Genomic DNA, 21,497 nt, shown 5'->3' on the forward strand with positions numbered 1-21,497 from the left:
GTATCTGTACTGGTCCTCTGATGGTGGATCTGTATCTGTGCTGGTCCTCTGGTGGAGGACTGGTATCTGTACTGGTCCTCTGGTGGAGGACTGGTATCTGTACTGGTCCTCTGATGGAGGACTGGTATCTGTGCTGGTCCTCTGATGGAGGACTGGTATCTGTGCTGGTCCTCTGGTGGAGGACTGGTATCTGTGCTGGTCCTCTGATGGAGGACTGGTATCTGTACTGGTCCTCTGGTGGAGGACTGGTATCTGTGCTGGTCCTCTGATGGAGGACTGGTATCTGTGCTGGTCCTCTGATGGAGGACTGGTATCTGTGCTGGTCCTCTGGTGGAGGACTGGTATCTGTGCTGGTCCTCTGATGGAGGACTGGTATCTGTGCTGGTCCTCTGGTGGAGGACTGGTATCTGTGCTGGTCCTCTGATGGAGGATCTGTATCTGTGCTGGTCCTCTGATGGAGGACTGGTATCTGTACTGGTCCTCTGATGGAGGACTGGTATCTGTACTGGTCCTCTGATGGAGGACTGGTATCTGTGCTGGTCCTCTGATGGAGGACTGGTATCTGTGCTGGTCCTCTGATGGAGGACTGGTATCTGTACTGGTCCTCTGATGGAGGACTGGTATCTGTGCTGGTCCTCTGATGGAGGACTGGTATCTGTGCTGGTCCTCTGATGGAGGACTGGTATCTGTGCTTGTCCTGTTGGATCTCAGTGCTGCATTTGATTCGATTGATCACAACATTTTACTACAGAGACTTGAACAAGTTATTGGGATTAAAGATACTGGATTCGACTGGTTTAAGTCTTATTTATCTGATAGATTCCAGTTCGTTAATGTAACTGAGGAGTTTTTTGCAGGGTTCAGTGCTTGGACTGATTCTTTTCACCTTATATTAGCTTCCATTTGAAGTCCTGTCCTACATTTCTATTGCTATGCTGATGATACTCAGCTATACCTGTCCGTCAAACCAGAGGAAGATAACCAGTTGGTCAGACCATAGACATGTCTCCTCCTCCTCCCATGGAGCTGCTGCGATACGTCAACGCTGCCGCCATATTGGATGTTCAAGACTGCGCTGTAAACTAATAGAAGTAAATGGACTTATTTTCATAAAGCGCCTTTCTACAAAGAAATGTACGTTTTATGTCTCATTTATTCATTCACACACGCACTAATATACTTGGGAAACAGTTAGGCACCAAATATAATATATTACATATTCTCAGATGGCAAAAATAAGAACTTTATTGATCCCACATAGGAGTAATTCATGTTATATCAGCTATAGAGAACAAGGTAGTGCCGAAAAACAATATATATCCCCCTCCCAAAAATAAGAAAAATAGAGAAAGATATTTTCTCATCAACAAAACAAATTTTAATGTAACATATTTGAACCATTTTTCAGACAATAAAATTACCGAAATCTTTAAAAAGGTTCAAATATGTTATTTTGTTACTTGAAAAATGTAAAATATGTTTCTCTATAGCTGATATAACATGAATTACTCCTATGTGGGATCAATAAAGTTCTTATTTTTGCCATCAGAGAAAATTAAATATATTATATTTGGTGCCTAACTGTTTCCTAAGTATATTAGTGCGTGTGTGAATGAATAAATGAGACGTAAAACGTACATTTCTTTGTAGAAAGGCGCTTTATGAAAATAAGTCCATTTACTTGTATTAGTTTACAGCGCAGTCTTGAACATCCAATATGGCGGCGACGTTGACGTATCGCAGCAGCAGCAAAACCACTGGATGCGGCGTCTGTCTATGGGTCAGACTACTAGCATATCTTAAAGACAACTGAAGTTGTTGTATTTAGACCTGAGTGCTTTATGGATATATTGCTTTCCTATGAAGTTACTCTAGACGGCGTCACCTTGACCTGTAGTACCCCAGTTAGGAGTCTGGCAGATATGTTTGACCAGAATCTGTCCTTCAATTCACACATTAAACAGGTTTCTAGGACCGCCTCCTTTAACCTTTGTAATGTTGTTCATCATGAACATCTCGTCTCAGACTGACGGAGAATAACAGATCCATGCATTTGTTACTTCAAGACTGGACTATTGTAATTCTTTATTATCAGGTTGTCCTAAAAGGTCTGTAAAAACCCTCCAGAGTGCTGCAGACAGGGTTCTGAGGAGAACCAGCAGCAGAGATCATGTTCTCCAGTTTTAACTTCTTCTCCTCACATAAACTGCCTGCCCAGACAAAAGTCTGGCTGTGAGTCTTGGTTGATCCGTCTTCAGCGTTGACTGCAGCACACACTCGCTGTGTCATCGTTCCCATAAGCTGGACAGCGTCACCTTTATTTCCATCCAGAGTTCCGTTGATCTTTCTGCAGGATCTGTTGTTGATGATGGGGGTCAGACCTCCAGTACAGGTACAGGTCCGGACTCTGTCCATGGGGGGGGAATGATGTCTCGTGCTCCCTGAACCCCTTTCACCGTTTGAGCCAATGATTCCTGACATCCCAATCTTGAATAAGGCCGACCCGTCAGGAGGATACACACACTGATGGAAGAACCGGGTCATTCAGGATCTTCAGGTTGGTCAGCTGACCCAACAACGCTGCTGAACCCAGACCTGACCAATGCCAGCAACCCCACAGGCTTGTACGGTAGGCACTAGGCATGATGGGAGCATCGCTGCACCCACCTCTCTTCTTGCTCTGATACGCCCATCACTCTGGAGCTGGACTCAGCAAACGTTTAAAGAGCATATTGCATGTTAGGGTTTTTTCAAAAATTGTACTTGACCTTATTTGAAAATGACTATGTGAGAAGTTAATGTAGGATTTAATATGTTTTACAAGACATAAGGGCACGTATTCAGAGGAAAAAGTGGCTGATTTTAGCCAAGCTCCAACAAACGCTTTTTTTTTCGAACACCGCGTCATATGACGTAGCACTGGGGAGACGTCTCCACAGCTCTGCCCCATCTGACTGTGCAGACCCCGTACACACGTAGCCGGGTATCTGCTAAACCCAAGATATTTTCCTACGTTTGGACCTGTCATCCACATGAAAACGCAAATAAACGAATGTTTAAAAAAACTCCGGGCAAAGTGAAGATTTTTGAAAACTCCTTTTATGTAGATGCGTGTAGACAGACACAACCGGAGTTTTGCGTTTTCGAACGTCACATCATGCTCCAAAACCACAACAAATCTGCTCTGAGTCTGACGTTTACACGTGCGACCTTTGTTTACTACAGAACTACAGATGATCCAGCATCTGTTCTCCAAGCTATTTATGAAATAAATGGTCTCTGCTCTTGACCAGCGTTTACTGCGTTACACCGACGCAGAGCCTACGCCGTAGGGTACGCGGCGACGCGCAGCCCTACGCCGTACCCTACGCCGTAGGGCTGCGTCGGTTTAACGCGGCAGCTCCGTGGCGGGACACGGTGGGAAGACCAGATGATCTACAGGTTTGGAATGCTTATGAATGTGGTCGAAAACGCAGATCTTCGGTTATGTGTGGAAGGTTTTTTTTTTTAACAACGATGTAATGTGGATACAAATTATTTTATAAACAAGGGGGGGAAATATTCGGTTTTAAAAATACCCGGCTATTTCGGATGCATTTAATCAGAAAAAAGAGAAGATAATAAGCTTGTTTTCTGTTTAGAAAGTACAAACGTAGACAGATTACAAGTACTCACCCATCTTTTAGGAGTTATTTTTTCTGAGTTTCTTTCAGGAGCACGGAGCAGGAGTGCTGCAGTGAATAAAGGCTGGTTTATGGTTCCGCGTAAAATCGACGGCGTAGCCTACGGCGTAGGTTACGCGGCGCCCGCAGCGTTCGGTGCGTCGCCGCGTAACCTACGCCGTAGGGTCTGCGTTGGTGTAACGCAGACCCATAAATCAGCCTTTTAAAAAGCGAGTTTCAGCTGTCAATCAAAAGAACGTGGGGGGACTAACGGGTTTCGTAATTATAAGGCTGTGGCCCGTCATATTGGTGTGAATACACATTCACAACCTCTTCAGTGTCACAAATAACATTAAGATCCATTATTTTTCCTATTGTTGAAATTCACCGCGCTCCCTGGTGCCACGTCACTTCCGGTTCAGCTTTTTCAGATGTGGAAGTAAAATACTCTCACAAAAACAACTCTGGAGGTCACTGTAGTATATATTTATGCATATTTCAATGAAAATTCAGTTCCTACATTATTTTCCTACATATTGATTCACAGGGGTCTCCAACCTGCAATATGCTCTTTAAAGGCTGAGTTATGGTTCTGCGTCAAAACGACGCCGTGCCTACGGCGTGTGGTACGCGTCGACACAGACCACACGCCGTCACTGACGCCGTCACTGACGCCGTCACTGACGCCGTCACTGACGCCGTCACTGACGCCGTCACTGACGCCGTCACTGACCTGCACCTCCCAAAAATTGTAACTACGCGTCGAGGCGACGCAGACCAAACGCAGACCGAGAGGGCTGTGATTGGTTCGCTTGGTAGCAACGCATTTCCGATTTCCGGTTTGAAGCAGCGCTCTTGAAGCAGCGCTCTTTTCTTCGTGTATGTGTGATTTTTTTGTTTTTTTGTTTTTTTGTTTTTTTGTTTTTTTGTTTTTTTGTTTTTTTGCACAATAGTTGTCCTTATCTCTTTGATTCACTGTGACTGGAAAAAGTCGGATAAACCATTCAGGAAAAGATTGCGAATTAGCGATCACGGGGGCTACTGCATCGCAGAGAAATGGAGTGACGGAGAAGTCCGAAGGTTCATGACGGCGTCACGGTGACGGCGTAGGCACGGCGTCGATTTGACGCAGAACCATAATTCAGGCTTAAGTGATCACTGATCCCGATCATTCCAGATTTCTCCCCGACCACATTCCCTCCTGGAGGACGATGGTTCTAGGCTTTGCCAACCGTCCCTTGAAAAACGTAATCGTCCCGTAAACTAAAGTACGCGTCCCGTATTGAGCTGAAAAGGGACGCACTTCGTCCCATATTATTGTGAGAGTCAGAAAATAGTCATAAAATGCCAATGGAAAATGGCATTGAGCTGTTGAGTTCATAAGTTATTCTTTTCTTCTTTACTACAACTGCAGCCTACAGCCTACTTTCTGTTTGCACTCTTGTTACTGCACTAAAAATGTGCACTATTACAGAATGGATGTTCTGCTTTCTTTCTATTTAATGGCCCTAATACTCTGCCGTAGAATTGAATGGACACAGCCGTTGACTTCTTGGGCTCACTTCCTTTATCTCTCGACTGTGGAGTAACATTGAGTGTGCGACGTCTCACCTTGATGCTCGTCATGACGCGTTTGTCACATGGCCGGAGGAGGCAGAGCCGCCGGTCCTTCCTCATCTCACACTTGCTGTTGTCGTTGTTGACGCGCACGGAGATGCCGAGGCCGCAGGTCCTGGAGCAGGAGCTCCACGGCGTGGTCTGGACCAGGCAGTTCTTCTTCCAGGCTAGGGGAGGATCCCTGGAAGCTTTCAGTGTTAAAGTTAAAGGCACCGTGTCAGCAACCCCACCCCAGGAAGCACCACCCGTCAGTGAGGAGGGAGTCAACTCCTGAACCAGCTCTACTGCCCCCATTCAGCTGGGTGGGGGTGGGGAGGGACCCTCCACCCGGATGGTAAAACTCTCACCCAGGGCCATTAAACCCTCCACCCGGACGGTAAAACCCTCCACTCTGCTGGTGGCGAAGAGCATCTCTGAATGCACAACACCGGAACCTGCAGCGTGGGAGTGAGAGGGGCAGGGTAACGGCCCGGTCAGGCGGGGGAGAGGTTTGTCCGTCAAGACTCCTCTTCCTGGCCCTGCCCCTTCTCAACCTTTCACCGACCCTGCACCTAACCTGGGGCTAGCTGATTGGGCCGGAGCTTCGGGAGCTGCGTGCTGGCCTGCGATCCTCACCCCTGGTCATCCCGTTGCTCCTTCCACCTGCCTGCGGTCCCCACCCCCGGTCATCCGGCTGCTGCTTCCACCTGCCTGCAGTCCCCACCCCCGGTAATCCCACTGCTGCTTCCACCTGCCTGTGGTCCCCACCACCGGTCATCCTGCATCTGCTTCCACCTGCCTGTGGTCCCCTCCCCCGGTCATCCCGTTGCTGCTTCCACCTGCCTGCGCTCCCCACCCCCGGTCATCCGCTGCTGCTTCCTCCTGCCTGCGGTTTCCACCCCCAGTCATCCCGCTGCTGCTTCCACCTGCCTGCGGTCCCCACCCACGGTCATCCCGCTGCTGCTTCCACCTGCCTGCTGTGCTGTTGCCATCCCTGACCCCCAGTCTGGCCCTCGGCAGCAGGGTCCCCCCTTATGATCCAGGTTCTGGTCCAGGTTTCTTCCCTCCTAAAGGGGAGTTTTTCTTGCCACTGTTTGGCTTAAGGCTTTTCTCCCACTATAGGAGTTTATACCTGCCATTGTTTATGTAATAATTTCTCAGGGGTTTATGTTCTGGGTCTCTGGAAAGCGTCTGGAGACAACTTTTGTTGTATTAGACGCTATATAAATAAAATTGAATTGAATTGAATTCAGACGGTAAAACCCTCCACCCAGGCGGTAAAACCCTCCACCCACCCAGACGGTAAAAGTCATCCGGCCAGACAGGTATCAATTACCATGTCTGCTCTTCAACTATAAATAATGATATCTTGTTCATCTAATGCGGCAAACCTGTTTCCACAGACATGTTTCTCCATGTCTGACTGCAAAGTCAAGGAGAGTTCTGCTTCAGGATTTCTGAATGATATTTCGTTAATGTGAGTTTTTTCTTGAGAGAGTTTGTTACCCCTTAGTTTTACACGCTGCATTGACCATGGTCCTAAACACAGGTTACGTTTTGGGCATGAGGAGCTCGCATCAGGCTAAACGACATCGGTCCAGTAAAACCGGAGGAACCCTGTGGATCTTGAGGTGAACCTTCAAGCAGAAGGGCTTTGTTGCATGATGATGGGAAAATCAAAAAGCAAATAAGACATCAGGGAAGTAACTGTCAAGCTTTACAAGCTTGGCTTGTCCTCGGGGACCTCTTCCAAATGCCTGAAGCTCCTATGTTTATCTGTCAGAGTAATAACACACAAGTATGAACAGCCCCAGGAGGAGCCTCCCGTGTGCCGAGACGAGTGAGCTTCTGATTAACTTTGGAACAACATCCAAAACAAGGTGCCGCCAGAGCTGGGAGGAGGAAGGAAGGCTCCGCGGGGGCCCAGCGTCGCTCCCCTGCCACTCACGGCCCGGGTCAATCTGTCGCAGTCGCCTACAAAGGAGGAAGCCTGGGTCATCAGCCAAGAAGTTTGGGTCGGTCCTCCAAAGACCACGTCTTCAAATCTTAAAGTGAGTTGCAAAGTAGCCTCAGTGTAACTGGTTCTTGGCGTGACGGTAAAACTCGGACCTTTTAAAGGGAAGTGTGTGCAGGAAGTCCCGGACAGATACGGCAGCAGGTCGGACAGATACGGCAGCAGCAGGTCGGACAGATACGGCAGCAGCAGGTAGGACGGATACGGCAGCAGGTCAGACAGATACGGCAGCAGCAGGTCGGACAGATACGGCAGCAGGTCGGACAGATACGGCAGCAGCAGGTAGGACAGATACGGCAGCAGATCGGACAGATACGGCAGCGACAGGTCGGACAGATACGGCAGCAGCAGGTCGGACAGATATGGCAGCAGCGGGTCGGACAGATACGGCAGCAGCAGGTAGGACAGATACGGCAGCAGCAGGTCGGACAGATACGGCAGCGACAGGTCGGACAGATACGGCAGCAGCAGGTCGGACAGATATGGCAGCAGCGGGTCGGACAGATACGGCAGCAGCAGGTAGGACAGATACGGCAGCAGCAGGTCGGACAGATATGGCAGCAGGTAGGACAGATACGGCAGCAGGTCGGACAGATATGGCAGCAGGTCGGACAGATACGGCAGCGACAGGTAGGACAGATACGGCAGCAGGTCAGACAGATACGGCAGCGACAGGTCGGACAGATACGGCAGCAGATCGGACAGATACGGCAGCGACAGGTCGGACAGATAAGGCAGCAGCAGGTCGGACAGATACGGCAGCAGCAGGTCGGACAGATACGGCAGCAGCAGGTCGGACAGATACGGCAGCAGCAGGTAGGACAGATACGGCAGCAGTTCAGACAGATACGGCAGCGACAGGTCGGACAGATACGGCAGCAGCAGGTGGGACAGATACGGCAGCAGGTCGGACAGATACGGCAGCAGCAGGTGGGACAGATACGGCAGCAGGTGGGACAGATACGGCAGCAGCAGGTCGGACAGATACGGCAGCAGGTCGGACAGATACGGCAGCAGCAGGTCGGACAAATACGGCAGCGACAGGTCGGACAGATACGGCAGCAGGTGGGACAGATACGGCAGCGGGTCGGACAGATACGGCAGCAGCAGGTCGGACAGATACGGCAGCAGCAGGTCGGACAGATACGGCAGCAGGTCGGACAGATACGGCAGCGACAGGTAGGACAGATACGGCAGCGGGTCGGACAGATACGGCAGCAGCAGGTCGGACAGATACGGCAGTAGCAGGTCGGACAGATACGGCAGCAGCAGGTAGGACAGATACGGCAGCAGCAGGTCGGACAGATATGCAGCAGGTAGGACAGATACGGCAGCAGCAGGTCGGACTGATACGGCATCAGCAGGTAGGACAGATACGGCAGCAGCAGGTCGGACAGATACGGCAGCAGCAGGTAGGACAGATACAGCAGCAGGTAGGACAGATACGGCAGCAGGTCGGACAGATACGGCAGCAGGTCGGACAGATACGGCAGCAGGTAGGACAGATACAGCAGCAGGTAGGACAGATACGGCAGCAGGTAGGACAGATACGGCAGCAGCAGGTAGGACAGATACGGCAGCAGGTAGGACAGATACGGCAGCAGCAGGTAGGACAGATACGGCAGCAGCAGGTGGGACAGATACGGCAGCAGCAGGTGGGACAGATACGGCAGCAGGTGGGACAGATACGGCAGCAGCAGGTAGGACAGATACGGCAGCAGCAGGTGGGACAGATACGGCAGCAGCAGGTGGGACAGATACGGCAGCAGCAGGTGGGACAGATACGGCAGCAGGTGGGACAGATACGGCAGCAGCAGGTAGGACAGATACGGCAGCAGCAGGTAGGACAGATACGGCAGCAGCAGGTAGGACAGATACGGCAGCAGCAGGTGGGACAGATACGGCAGCAGCAGGTGGGACAGATACGGCAGCAGGTGGGACAGATACGGCAGCAGGTAGGACAGATACGGCAGCAGCAGGTAGGACAGATACGGCAGCAGGTAGGACAGATACGGCAGCAGGTCGGACGAATACGGCAGCAGATCGGACGGATACGGCAGCAGGTCGGACGGATACGGCAGCAGATCGGACAGATACGGCAGCAGATCGGACAGATACGGCAGCAGGTAGGACAGATACGGCAGCAGGTCGGACAGATACGGCAGCAGGTCGGACAGACACCAGTGGTTGTGTTGGGTTCAAACGTCTGAGGAAGTTCAGCGATAATAAAGAGCGTCTAACTTCAAACTCTGAAGGTAGAAGTAGGAATAAGAATCTCTGATAAGTGATCCCATTCAGACGTTTCACCAATAACGGTCATCCTGGGAATCCTAACTGAAACAGTTTCCTCAACTTTGCTGTCAGACAAAGCAAAGCTTCTTTCAGCGGTGCATGAACCTCTGATCTTAACAGGAAGTCCAGCTCTCATGCCTTTTGAACCTGAATCTTCTCATGTGAAACCTTCTACCGAGACGGCACATGAGTAATGACATCCCTCCACCTGGACTCCAGGTCATTTTCCAGAAGGACCGTCCCCCGCTCACGCCTCCCCCTCCGAGCACACACCTGACATGTAGGTCGTCTCCTGTCGGTGCTTCTTAGGGCTCTGGCCGCTGCGAAGGCCTGCCGGCAGGCTGCCCATCAGCGGGGCGGGGCCCAGGAGACTGGCGGGCTTCTGGATGAACGCGGGCGTGCAGCCGATGGCGCCACCGATGCACGTGCACTTATAGAGGGGGCTGGTCTGGAAGGCTTCTCCGTTCTCGTAGTGGACCCCGTTCAGGTCGCAGCCCACCGCCATCATGTCTGAGAGAACCAGGGGAAACGCATCAGTGGGCACATTAGACCTGGGGATCCATTCAAATGTCAGGAATCGATTCGATTCCAATTCTTAAGATTTAGAGTCGATTATCAAGATTTGGTTCGATCCGATTCCATTCCGATATTGATTTGGGTTAGTGTTATTAGAACTGTTTTTTGAGCTGTTGCATGAATTATATGACTGTAGTTAAGCAACATATTACTACTAGTACACTATTATATTGAGATTCAACAGCAAGTATTGCAGCTAATGATGCTGTAAGGACCAATCAGCTCCCAGAATGCTCATAGAACTGCAAACAGAAACATCTTGTGGGTCAGAATTACCAAACAGATCTAGGGAGGAAACAGAGCAGGATTAAATCGCTTTTAGTTTTAAACACATTCCGTTTTTATTTTTTCCATTTTTGTTCTATTTCGGTTTTTCATTTTTGAGAATTTGGTTTTTAGCATTTTATGCAAATGTAACCCCAAGACAGTATATAAAGTAATGCAATATAAACAATTTATGCAATTATAACTAAAAACTTTAATATTTTCATACCTTTATACATATTTAAAGGCAAAAACATGGCACCAGTTATTCTTGTGTCCAACAAATAATTATTTTTTTGGGCATAAACAAAAAAATACCAAAAGCTGTAATGATGAAAAATAAATCGATCTTTAGACATACGAATCGATTTTTAGAAATTAATATGAGAATCGATTTAGAATCGGAAAATCAATTCTTTCAACACAGGCCACAGAACACATGTGACTGTTTTCTTTCACATCCCAGTAAAACCTTAGGTGACTGACGGAGTTCGGGCTCATGAAATAGGCTCTTAATTAAAAAAACAAGGTTTCTGGATTCAGGCTCAAACTCCAGTGTATTTAAATCTGAAGTTATTGACGCGGTTGGTCCTGCCTGCCTCAGCAGGAATGCAGATGTTGCCTGGAAAACATGCCCGGCATGTGTCTGACGTAACCGAAGGTGTGAGCCGCTTTGAAAGACAAAGATATCAAATCCCTGCGGGCTTTTCCACACTTTCATGCAAATCTATTTCCAGCTGAGGCGGTTGCCCACGGCTCGGTGCATCAGCGACTCCCGGCCCTCACAGCGCAGGTCTGCCCGAGTCACGCAGGGGCGCCTCCAAAAAGGTTTCATAAGGGGGGCCAGATGGAGCCCCTTAAATTCTTGGGGTGGACACCAAGTCTGAGTCTGGACACCTGCTGAGACCGGCCACCAGACGGGATGAATACTATTCATCCCGTCTGGCGGAGCTAGAGGGGGGGCCTGGGTAGCACTGGACCCCCCTGAAATCTGAATGGCCCCCCCAAGTGCCACCCCAGATGATTGACGTATGTTCTTTTTTTTTTTTTTTTTGTGTTTCACTCATAGTGACATGTATCGTCTTATTTGCTCAGGAGTCAATATAAGTAATTTAAGTTGTAAAAACAATATCCCATGCACACTCACAGACACTTATTTTTTTGTCTTTATTCTTTATTATTTATATATTACATTATTAGTTTGCCATCACTTTTGTGTAGTTATACTTTTTGTTTTTGTATGTTAATCTTGTATTCTTTATAACACATGACATTTTAATAACTTCGGTGGAGGCTTCAAATAAGCCCATTGGGTCTTTTGCCTCTTCCTGCACCTATAGTATTTATATTTGATATTTCCTGTATATTTTTAAAACTGTGCAAAACAATAAACTAAACTAAACTATATCAGGGCACCGCGCACGTCTCGTCGAAAGGAGCCAGTTGCGTTTTGAAATCATGACTCCTGACTGCTACGTCCCACCTGTACAGTAGCGCCATTTACCACAAAGAGTTATAATCCACCTGATTAGGAGAAAAGAAGAATCACCACAGAAGAAGAGTAAGATTTGAATTAGTGTCAGACGTTATCTATTAGTGTCAGACGTTATCTTTGCTGGAGTGCCTGGAGCCAAATTTGAACTTAAAAATGGCTAAGAGATCGACAAAATAAAAAGAGGAAGAGGAAGAGGAGGAGAGAGAATAAACTTAAGTATATAAATACAAAAATCTCATCTCCTGTTCTTAATATGTACATTTCAACATTTAGAGACTCCGATTGCAATGGATTGTTCGAGAAACTGATTCATTGTCATAGTCTGTGGACCCCCTGAAATAGAGGGAATGTGCATGACGTCACAGATGAGACTTCACAGCAGGTTACGCTCACTGAGTGTCAGAAAGACTGAGTGTCAGAAAGACTGAGTGGCAGAAAGACTGAGTGTCAGAAAGACTGAGTGGCAGAAAGACTGAGTGTCAGAAAGACTGAGTGTCAGAAAGACTGAGTGTCAGAAAGACTGAGTGTCAGAAAGACTGAGTGTCAGAAAGACTGAGTGTCAGAAAGACTGAGTGTCAGAAAGACTGAGTGTCAGAAAGACTGAGTGTCAGAAAGACTGAGTGTCAGAAAGACTGAGTGTCAGAAAGACTGAGTGTCAGAAAGACTGAGCGGCAGAAAGACTGAGCGGCAGCGTAAACTTTGAGCAACTGGAAAACATCTAAAATGGGAAAAAGCTGTTGTGCGATCGACTGTACTCAAAGATTTAGCAAGAAATTTGAGTTATTGTTTTACAGACTGCTGAAAAATAAGCTTAAGAGAGACAAATGGATCGCTGCAATTCACAATTCTGGATTCCAGACACCGAAACGTGGATTTGTGGTTCCCATTTTGTATCAGGTAATGTTGGATTTTTGGGTAGCTAACGTTAAACGGTCAAATCATAAAGTTCGGTGTCCTCATCACTTTAATTTCTACAACAAATCCTGCCTTGAAGTCGGACCAAGCGTCAAGACTTTTGTAAGCCTTCAAGCTTTGCTTCGTGTATTTCCCCGGCGTAGAAATTAATTACATATAAATATCAGGAAACTGGATTGGTGGCCAAATATTAATGTCCATGGACCACTGGTTCTTGGTAACTGTACCAAATATTAATGTCCATGGACCACTGGTTCTTGGTAACTGTACCAAATATTAATGTCCATGGACCACTGGTTCTTGGTAACTGTACCAAATATTAATATCCATGGACCACTGGTTCTTGGTAACTGTACCAAATATTAATGTCCATGGACCACTGGTTCTTGGTAACTGTACCAAATATTAATGTCCATGGACCACTGGTTCTTGGGGTAACTGTACCAAATATTAATGTCCATGGACCACTGGTTCTTGGGGTAACTGTACCAAATATTAATGTCCATGGATCACTGGTTCTTGGTAACTGTACCAAATATTAATGTCCATGGACCACTGGTTCTTGGTAACTGTACCAAATATTAATGTCCATGGACCACTGGTTCTTGGTAACTGTACCAAATATTAATGTCCATGGACCACTGGTTCTTGGTAACTGTACCAAATATTAATGTCCATGGACCACTGGTTCTTGGTAACTGTACCAAATATTAATGTCCATGGACCACTGGTTCTTGGTAACTGTACCAAATATTAATGTCCATGGACCACTGGTTCTTGGTAACTGTACCAAATATTAATGTCCATGGACCACTGGTTCTTGGTAACTGTACCAAATATTAATGTCCATGGACCACTGGTTCTTGGTAACTGTACCCAATATTAATGTCCATGGACCACTGGTTCTTGGGGTAACTGTACCAAATATTAATGTCCATGGACCACTGGTTCTTGGTAACTGTACCAAATATTAATGTCCATGGACCACTGGTTCTTGGTAACTGTACCAAATATTAATGTCCATGGACCACTGGTTCTTGGTAACTGTACCAAATATTAATGTCCATGACCACTGGTTCTTGGTAACTGTACCAAATATTAATGTCCATGGACCACTGGTTCTTGGGGTAACTGTACCAAATATTAATGTCCATGGACCACTGGTTCTTGGGGTAACTGTACCAAATATTAATGTCCATGGACCACTGGTTCTTGGTAACTGTACCAAATATTAATGTCCATGGACCACTGGTTCTTGGTAACTGTACCAAATATTAATGTCCATCGACCACTGGTTCTTGGTAACTGTACCAAATATTAATGTCCATGGACCACTGGTTCTTGGTAACTGTACCAAATATTAATGTCCATGGACCACTGGTTCTTGGTAACTGTACCAAATATTAATGTCCATGGACCACTGGTTCTTGGTAACTGTACCAAATATTAATGTCCATGGACCACTGGTTCTTGGGGTAACTGTACCAAATATTAATGTCCATGGACCACTGGTTCTTGGTAACTGTACCAAATATTAATGTCCATGGACCACTGGTTCTTGGGGTAACTGTACCAAATATTAATGTCCATGGACCACTGGTTCTTGGTAACTGTACCAAATATTAATGTCCATGGACCACTGGTTCTTGGTAACTGTACCAAATATTAATGTCCATGGACCACTGGTTCTTGGTAACTGTACCAAATATTAATGTCCATGGACCACTGGTTCTTGGTAACTGTACCAAATATTAATGTCCATGGACCACTGGTTCTTGGGGTAACTGTACCAAATATTAATGTCCATGGACCACTGGTTCTTGGGGTAACTGTACGGGTCACTGTCAAGTCCAACTGCCTTTAATTTAAGCCGATAATCGGCTGTTATCCCGTTTTTGCCACTAGTTGCAGCTGTTTTTGCTGAAGTGACGTGAATGCAGACCCTCTATACACAAATCTGTGCTTAATATGGACATTTCAACATTTAGAGACTCCGATTGCAATTGATTGTTTGAGAAACTAATTAATTGCCATAGTCTGTCTAGCTCTAGCCCTGCCACTGATGAATAGAGAATAGACTGTTAAAACGAGCAGAGCCTTACACGCACACACGCCGACCTCGTATCTGGGCCGGTCGGCCGAGAAGTCGCAGTACATGCCCTTGTGGGGGTCGCACACGTCCCTCTCGTTGCACGCCTGGCCCATCTGCCGGGCGCAGCTCTTGCAGCAGCCGCAGCCGTCCAGGACGGCGCTCACGCCCGGAGCGCAGGGCGGCCTCTCCCGACACTTGCAGGGCCACTGGCAGAACTGCCGCCTCTCGGCCCCCCGGGCCCCCCCGGCCCCTCCGGCCGGAGCCAGCGGGACATTTCTCTGAGCGCGGCTCGTGTCCTGCATCACAGGGAGGGAGACAGGAGTTCAGCTGAGATGAGACATGTTTCTGGACAATATAAAAACATTTAAACAGACTTCATCTTGATTCAGAACGGCTGAGCTCAGACTCATGAACGCCTTTAAGATGACAGAATAAAACAGTAAAAAAACACTGTTGTACAACGAAAAGTAAAGCCTCCTAAAGTGCAGTAGTTAAAGTACGGAAGAGTATTAGGGCCAGGCAGGAGAAAAATTTGAAGATTTTTTTTTTCATTATGCACTTTGAGAAAAAAGTCGAAATGTTGATATTAATGTTGAAGTACAATTTCAAAATTTCGTGAATAAAGTTGAAATGTTGAGAAAAAAGACGAAATTTCGACTTTATTCTTGAAATTGTATTTCAACATTAATCTCGACATTTCAACTTCTTTCTCAAGTGCACAATAAAAAAAAAATCTTCCCCTCTCCAATATTTTTTCTCCTGCATGGCCCTAATACTCTTCTGTGGTTAAAGGGACCTGAGGGTCACCAGAAGATACTGTATCTATACAACTATAAATGCCTATATAAGTGGCTATTTTTGATATGAATTACGAGAAACAGGAAACACAGATGTACAGTCAGTCCGGAAAGTATTCAGAACGCTTCACTTTTCCCACATTCCCTTTATGTTACAGCCCTATTGATAATAGGAATAAATTCATTTTTTTTCCTCAGAATTCTACACAAAACACCCCATAATGACAACATGAAAGAAGTTTTGATGCGACTTTTGTAAATGTATTAAAAATAAAAATAACAAGAAATCATATGAGCATAAGTTTTCATAACGTTTGCTTAATACTTTGTAGAAGCTCCTCTGGCAGCAATTACAGCCTCAAGTCTTTTTGAATAGGTTGCTACAAGTTTGGCACACCCATTGTTGGGCAGTTTTGCCCATTCTTCCTTACAGACCCTCTCAAGCTCCATCAGGTTGGATGGGGAGCGTCGGTGTACAGCCAGAGATGTTGGATGGGATTCAGGTCTGGGCTCTGGCTGGGAAACTCAAGGACATTGACATGGTTGTTCTGAAGCCACTCCTTTGATATTTTGGCTGTGTGCTTTGGGTCGTTGTCCTGCTGAAAGATGAAGCGTCGTCCTAGTCTGAGGTCAACAGCACTCTGGATCAGGTTTTCATCCAAGATGTCTCTGTACATGGCTGCATTCATCTTTCCCTCAATCCTGACTAGTCGCCCAGGTCCTGCTGATGAAAAACACCCCCACAGCATGATGCTGCCACCACCATGCTTCACTGTAGGGATGGTGTTCTCCAGGTGATGAGCGGTGCCTGGTCTCCTCCAAACACCACGCGTGGAATTCATGCCAAATAGTTCAATCTTTGTCTCATCAGACCAGAGGATTTGTTTTCTCATGGTCTGAGAGTCCTCCAGGTGCCTTTTGGCAAACTCCAGTCGGGCTGCCATGTGCTTTTTAGTAAGGAGGGGCTTGCGCCTGGCCACTCTACCGTACAAGCCTGATTGGTGGATTGCTGCAGAGATGGTTGTCCTTCTTGAAGTTTCTCCTCTCTCCACAGAGGAACGCTGGAGTTCTGACAGCGTGACCGTCGGGTCCTTGGTCACCTCTCTGACTAAGGCCCTTCTCCCCCGATTGCTCAGCTTAAGCTGCGGCCAGCTCTAGGGAGATTCCTGGTGGTTCCAAACTTCTTCCATTTAAGGATGATGCAGGCCACAGTGCTCACTGGGACCTTCAAAGCAGCAGACATTTTTCTGTACCCTTCCCCAGATTTGTGCCTCGAAACAATCCTGTTTGGGAGGTCTGAAGACAATTCTTTTGACTTCATGTTTGGTTTGTGTTGCAACATGCACTGCCAACTGTGAGAGCTTATATAGACAGGTGTGTGTCTTTCCAAATCAAGTCCAATCAACTGAATTCACCACAGGTGGACTCCGATTAAGCTGTAGAAACAACTTGAGAGAGATCAGTGGAAACAGAATGAACCAGAGCTCAATTTTGAGCTTCATGGCAAACGTTCTGAATACTTATGCACAGGTGATATTTATAGTTTTTTATTTTTTATAAATTTACAAAAATCATAACAGAACTTCTTTCATGTTGTCATTATGGGGTATTTTGTGTAGAATTCTGAGAAAAAACAAAAGAATTTATTCCTATTATCAATAGGGCTGTAACATAAAAGAATGTGGGGAAAGTGAAGCGTTCTGAATACTTTCCGGACTGACTGTATCTCAAGTGCAAAAAGTTATGGATAAGCCCTGAATGCAGGCATTGTGACGTAGAATTGTCAAATTGGTTTGATTCACCGCACAAATTGTTACAGATTACTTTTGTAATACTGTATTTGACCCGGTCTTTGTACGTTTTGACCGTATAGAAACGTAATTCTTGCCATTGTAAGAATGAGATGAACCTGCTGTACTCTACTGCCCTTACTTTTTAACAACTTGTGCTTTTTATTATTTTACTTCTTTTCTTATCATTTTATTTGTTATTTACTGTTTAATTGTGTCTTGTCGCTTTTAATCTTGATGTACAATAGAAATAGAATAGAAAGCCTTTATTGTCATTATACTGGTACAATGAGATTAGGCAGCAGCTCCGTAAAAGTGCACACATGCAAAGACTATGGAAGACTGTGTAAAACAACAAAATGGGAAACAGGAAACATAAATATATATACACTATAGAAATGAGTGAATGAGAGAATGAAAATGCACATGAATGAGTGGAAGATTATTGCACATAATGGATAGAGAATATTGCACAGTATGAGGTAGTTTACTGGTTTAGAAAGTTCAAAGCTTTGGGGAAGAACAGCACTTTGAATCACCTTGTGTTGAATTGTGCTGTACCAATAAACTTGCCTTGCTTTAGTGACGACCTCATGTCCTGGAGCCGCGAGCTAGCTCAGGAATAACCCGACACCTCCACTCCCAGGTTTAAGCCTACGGAGCTGGTGCTAACCTGCCAAACGTGCTGAGTGGAGCAGCCTCTGTGTACATGTACACACTGATGCCACGTCCACGGCTCTGCGTGGTTTTTTGTGTGTTTTTGAACACTTTGGTCTTCAGTGTTTTGCCCTCATTCCCAGTTCTACTGTGTAGCGCGTCCCCTCTGAGCAGCTGCTTTCTTCTAGTTTGTGGTCATTGGTCCTTTTAATCCGGCGTTGCTTAAGCCCGGCTCTCTCTGAGGGAACAGTCGGGACCATTGATCACCGGCGCCGGCGTGGCGTTACAGTTACACACTGCGCCATTCAGGGAACATTTAGGAGCGTTTCTCTTTCCAGAGTTTCTCTTCAGGCTCAGGTATACTTGTAAGATGTCTGGTGTGAATGGCTCTCTTCAGATCGCTGCATCTGTTTGGGACAGCAGTCTGGACTCTGGACCGCTCCAGAATGGAGGTTTTATTTCTGTAGCCATTCTGTGGTTGTTTACGTCCTTGTTTGAATTAAATATTTTCAATTCAATTTTATTTATATAGCATCTAATACAACAGAAGTTGTCTCCAGACGCTTTCCAGAGACCCAAAACATGAACATGAACCCCCGAGCAATTATTACATAAACAATGGCAGGTAAAAACTCCCCTAGTGGGAGAAAAACCTTAAGCCAAACAGTGGCAAGGAAAACTCCCCTTTAGGAGGGAAGAAACCTGGACCAGGACCTGGATCATAAGGGGGGACCCTCCTGCCGAGGGCCAGACTGGGGGGTCGGGGACGTCTGCAGCACACAGCAGGCAGGTGGAAGCAGCAGCGGGATGACCGGGGGTGGGGACTGCAGGCAGGTGGAAGCAGCAGCGGGATGACCGGGGGTGGGGACCGCAGGCAGGTGGAAGCAGCAGCGGGATGACCGGGGGTGGGGACCGCAGGCAGGTGGAAGCAGCAGCGGGATGACCGGGGGTGGGGACCGCAGGCAGGTGGAAGCAGCAGCGGGATGACCGGGGGTGGGGACCACAGGCAGGTGGAAGCAGCAGCGGGATGACCGGGGGTGGGGACCGCAGGCAGGTGGAAGCAGCAACGGGATGACCGGGGGTGGGGACCGCAGGCAGGTGGAAGCAGCAGCGGGATGACCGGGGGTGGGGACCGCAGGCAGGTGGAAGCAGCATCAGGATGACTGGGGGTGGGGACCGCAGGCAGGTGGAAGCAGCATCAGGATGACTGGGGGTGGGGACCGCAGGCAGGTGGAAGCAGCAGCGGGATGACCGGGGGTGGGGACCGCAGGCAGGTGGAAGCAGCAGCGGGATGACCGGGGGTGGGGACCGCAGGCAGGTGGAAGCAGCAGCGGGATGACCGGGGGTGGGGACCACAGGCAGGTGGAAGCAGCAGCGGGATGACCGGGGGTGGGGACCGCAGGCAGGTGGAAGCAGCAACGGGATGACCGGGGGTGGGGACCGCAGGCAGGTGGAAGCAGCAGCGGGATGACCGGGGGTGGGGACCGCAGGCAGGTGGAAGCAGCATCAGGATGACTGGGGGTGGGGACCGCAGGCAGGTGGAAGCAGCAGCAGGATGACCGGGGGTGGGGACCGCAGGCCAGCACGCAGCTTCTGAAGCTCCGACCCAATCAGCAAGCCCCAGGTTAGGTGCAGGGTCGGGGAAAGGTTGAGAAGGGGCAGGGCCAGGGAGAGGAGTCTTGACGGACAAATCTCTCCCCCGCCTGCCCGGGCCGTTACCCTGCCCCCCTCACTCCCACGCTGCAGGTTCCAGTGTTGTGCATTCAGAGATGCGTTTGGGCCATTGTCCTACAGTCACCTAACATCTACCAAAGCCTGGTTCATGCTCAAGCTTCAGATCAACCGTCTAAGCAATGAGAGGGATATGGTGTTTATGCCAGACCGTAGACCAGGGATCATCAATTGGCGGCCCGCGGGCCGAATCCGGCCCGCCGAAACCGTCCAATCCGGCCCGCGACTGGATTCTTCTCTGACGGGCCTCTGACAGCTCAGGATATGAATCCTTGAAATTTGTATGTTTAGTGTTGTGGTGAGGGTGCAGATTATATTCTTTTGCAACAGTTTCGTTGCAAATGAGGCGTACACGTGACGCATTTGGGAAGGTTGGCGTGATAAATGCTACTCTTCAGTTCAGTCATCGTTAAAGGATCTGTTTTCCACATCAATTTTTCGTTTCCTGACCTTTGAGAGCCATTTTACCTGTTAATAGGCCTTTTCCTATCACTTCCATGGTGTTTGTTTTTCAAGTGCTCTATAAATAAAGTTGACTTAATTGGGTCCCGCAGGAAGGACCATGATGAGCTGGTGCAATGTGGGCTGGGTAGCAGTCCTGGTGGATGACTGTGGTCCAGGTGATAGGAGACTGACTCATAAAGGCTAAAAATGCCTTCAGTTTTGTAATGAAATGGGAAAAAAAGATATAAACAATAAACATCAAATAATAATATTATGCCAGAATTGTATTTTTATTTAATTTTTATTTGAGGGTATTTGAGGTGGCCGGTAAAATTCTGGCCCTCTGACAAATATAGTTGGTGACCCCTGGAGTAGAGTGTAAAAATGACTGGACGACGTAGGTTTTCTGAAGATGGCTTTTGTAGTCTCTTTGCTCATACTGTGCAGCAATATGTTGCAAATGGTCGGGACAAACACATAGACATACAGGACTGTCTCAGAAAATTAGAATATTGTGATAAAGTTCTTTATTTTCTGTAATGCAATTAAAACAAAAATGTCATTCTGGATTCATTACAAATCAACTGAAATATTGCAAGCCTTTTATTATTTTAATATAGCTGATTATGGCTTACAGTTTAAGATTAAGATTCCCAGAATATTCTATTTTTTTGAGATAGGATATTTGAGTTTTCTTAAGCTGTAAGCCATGATCAATGAGACGTAAAACGTACATTTCTTTGTAGAAAGGCGCTTTATGAAAATAAGTCCATTTACTTTTAGTTTACTTTATTTAGTTTACAAGTAAATCCAACATCCAATATGGCGGCGACGTTGACGTACGGCTCAGCGCTCGGTGGGGCGTCTACGTTTATATGTATACATATATGTCTATGGACAAACAGGTCTGGGAAGCGTGTCCACCTTATACTCTTCAAAGTTAACCGTGGCGTCACGCTGCCTCAGCTGAAGGAGCTGCGGGGCCGCTCAGCGTTTGCAGGCTTACAGACTTGCAGAAATGAAATTTTAAGAATAAAGTCGAAATTTTGTGAATAAAGTCGAAATTTCGAGAATAAAGTTGAAATACAATTTGGTGAATAAAGTGGAAATGTCTCCTCCTCCATCAAATCCAGTTAGCAGAGAGACTGACAGCTCTGCAGCAGCAGCCGTAA

At 47.2% G+C, this 21,497-nt stretch overlaps 1 protein-coding gene across 2 annotated transcripts in view; it reads right to left on the reverse strand.

Annotated features, from left to right (window-relative positions):
- The window catches only part of ccn6 (cellular communication network factor 6), a 61,132-nt gene that overhangs the window by 3,382 nt on the left and 36,253 nt on the right, over window positions 1-21,497 (reverse strand). Inside the window, exons 2-4 of one of the 2 annotated variants that reach the window (XM_061706918.1) lie at window positions 14,917-15,202; window positions 9,838-10,074; window positions 5,274-5,446 (exon numbers count right to left, since the gene is read on the reverse strand). In XM_061706918.1, the coding sequence (XP_061562902.1) occupies window positions 5,274-5,446; window positions 9,838-10,074; window positions 14,917-15,202 (696 nt within the window). Of the gene's footprint in view, window positions 1-5,273; window positions 5,468-9,837; window positions 10,075-14,916; window positions 15,203-21,497 lie in introns of both variants that reach the window. The other variant, XM_061706917.1, reaches the window with a different exon arrangement.

Source organism: Cololabis saira, chromosome 18, assembly GCF_033807715.1.
Source record: "Cololabis saira isolate AMF1-May2022 chromosome 18, fColSai1.1, whole genome shotgun sequence".
NCBI classification, from domain to species: Eukaryota; Metazoa; Chordata; class Actinopteri; order Beloniformes; family Belonidae; genus Cololabis; species Cololabis saira.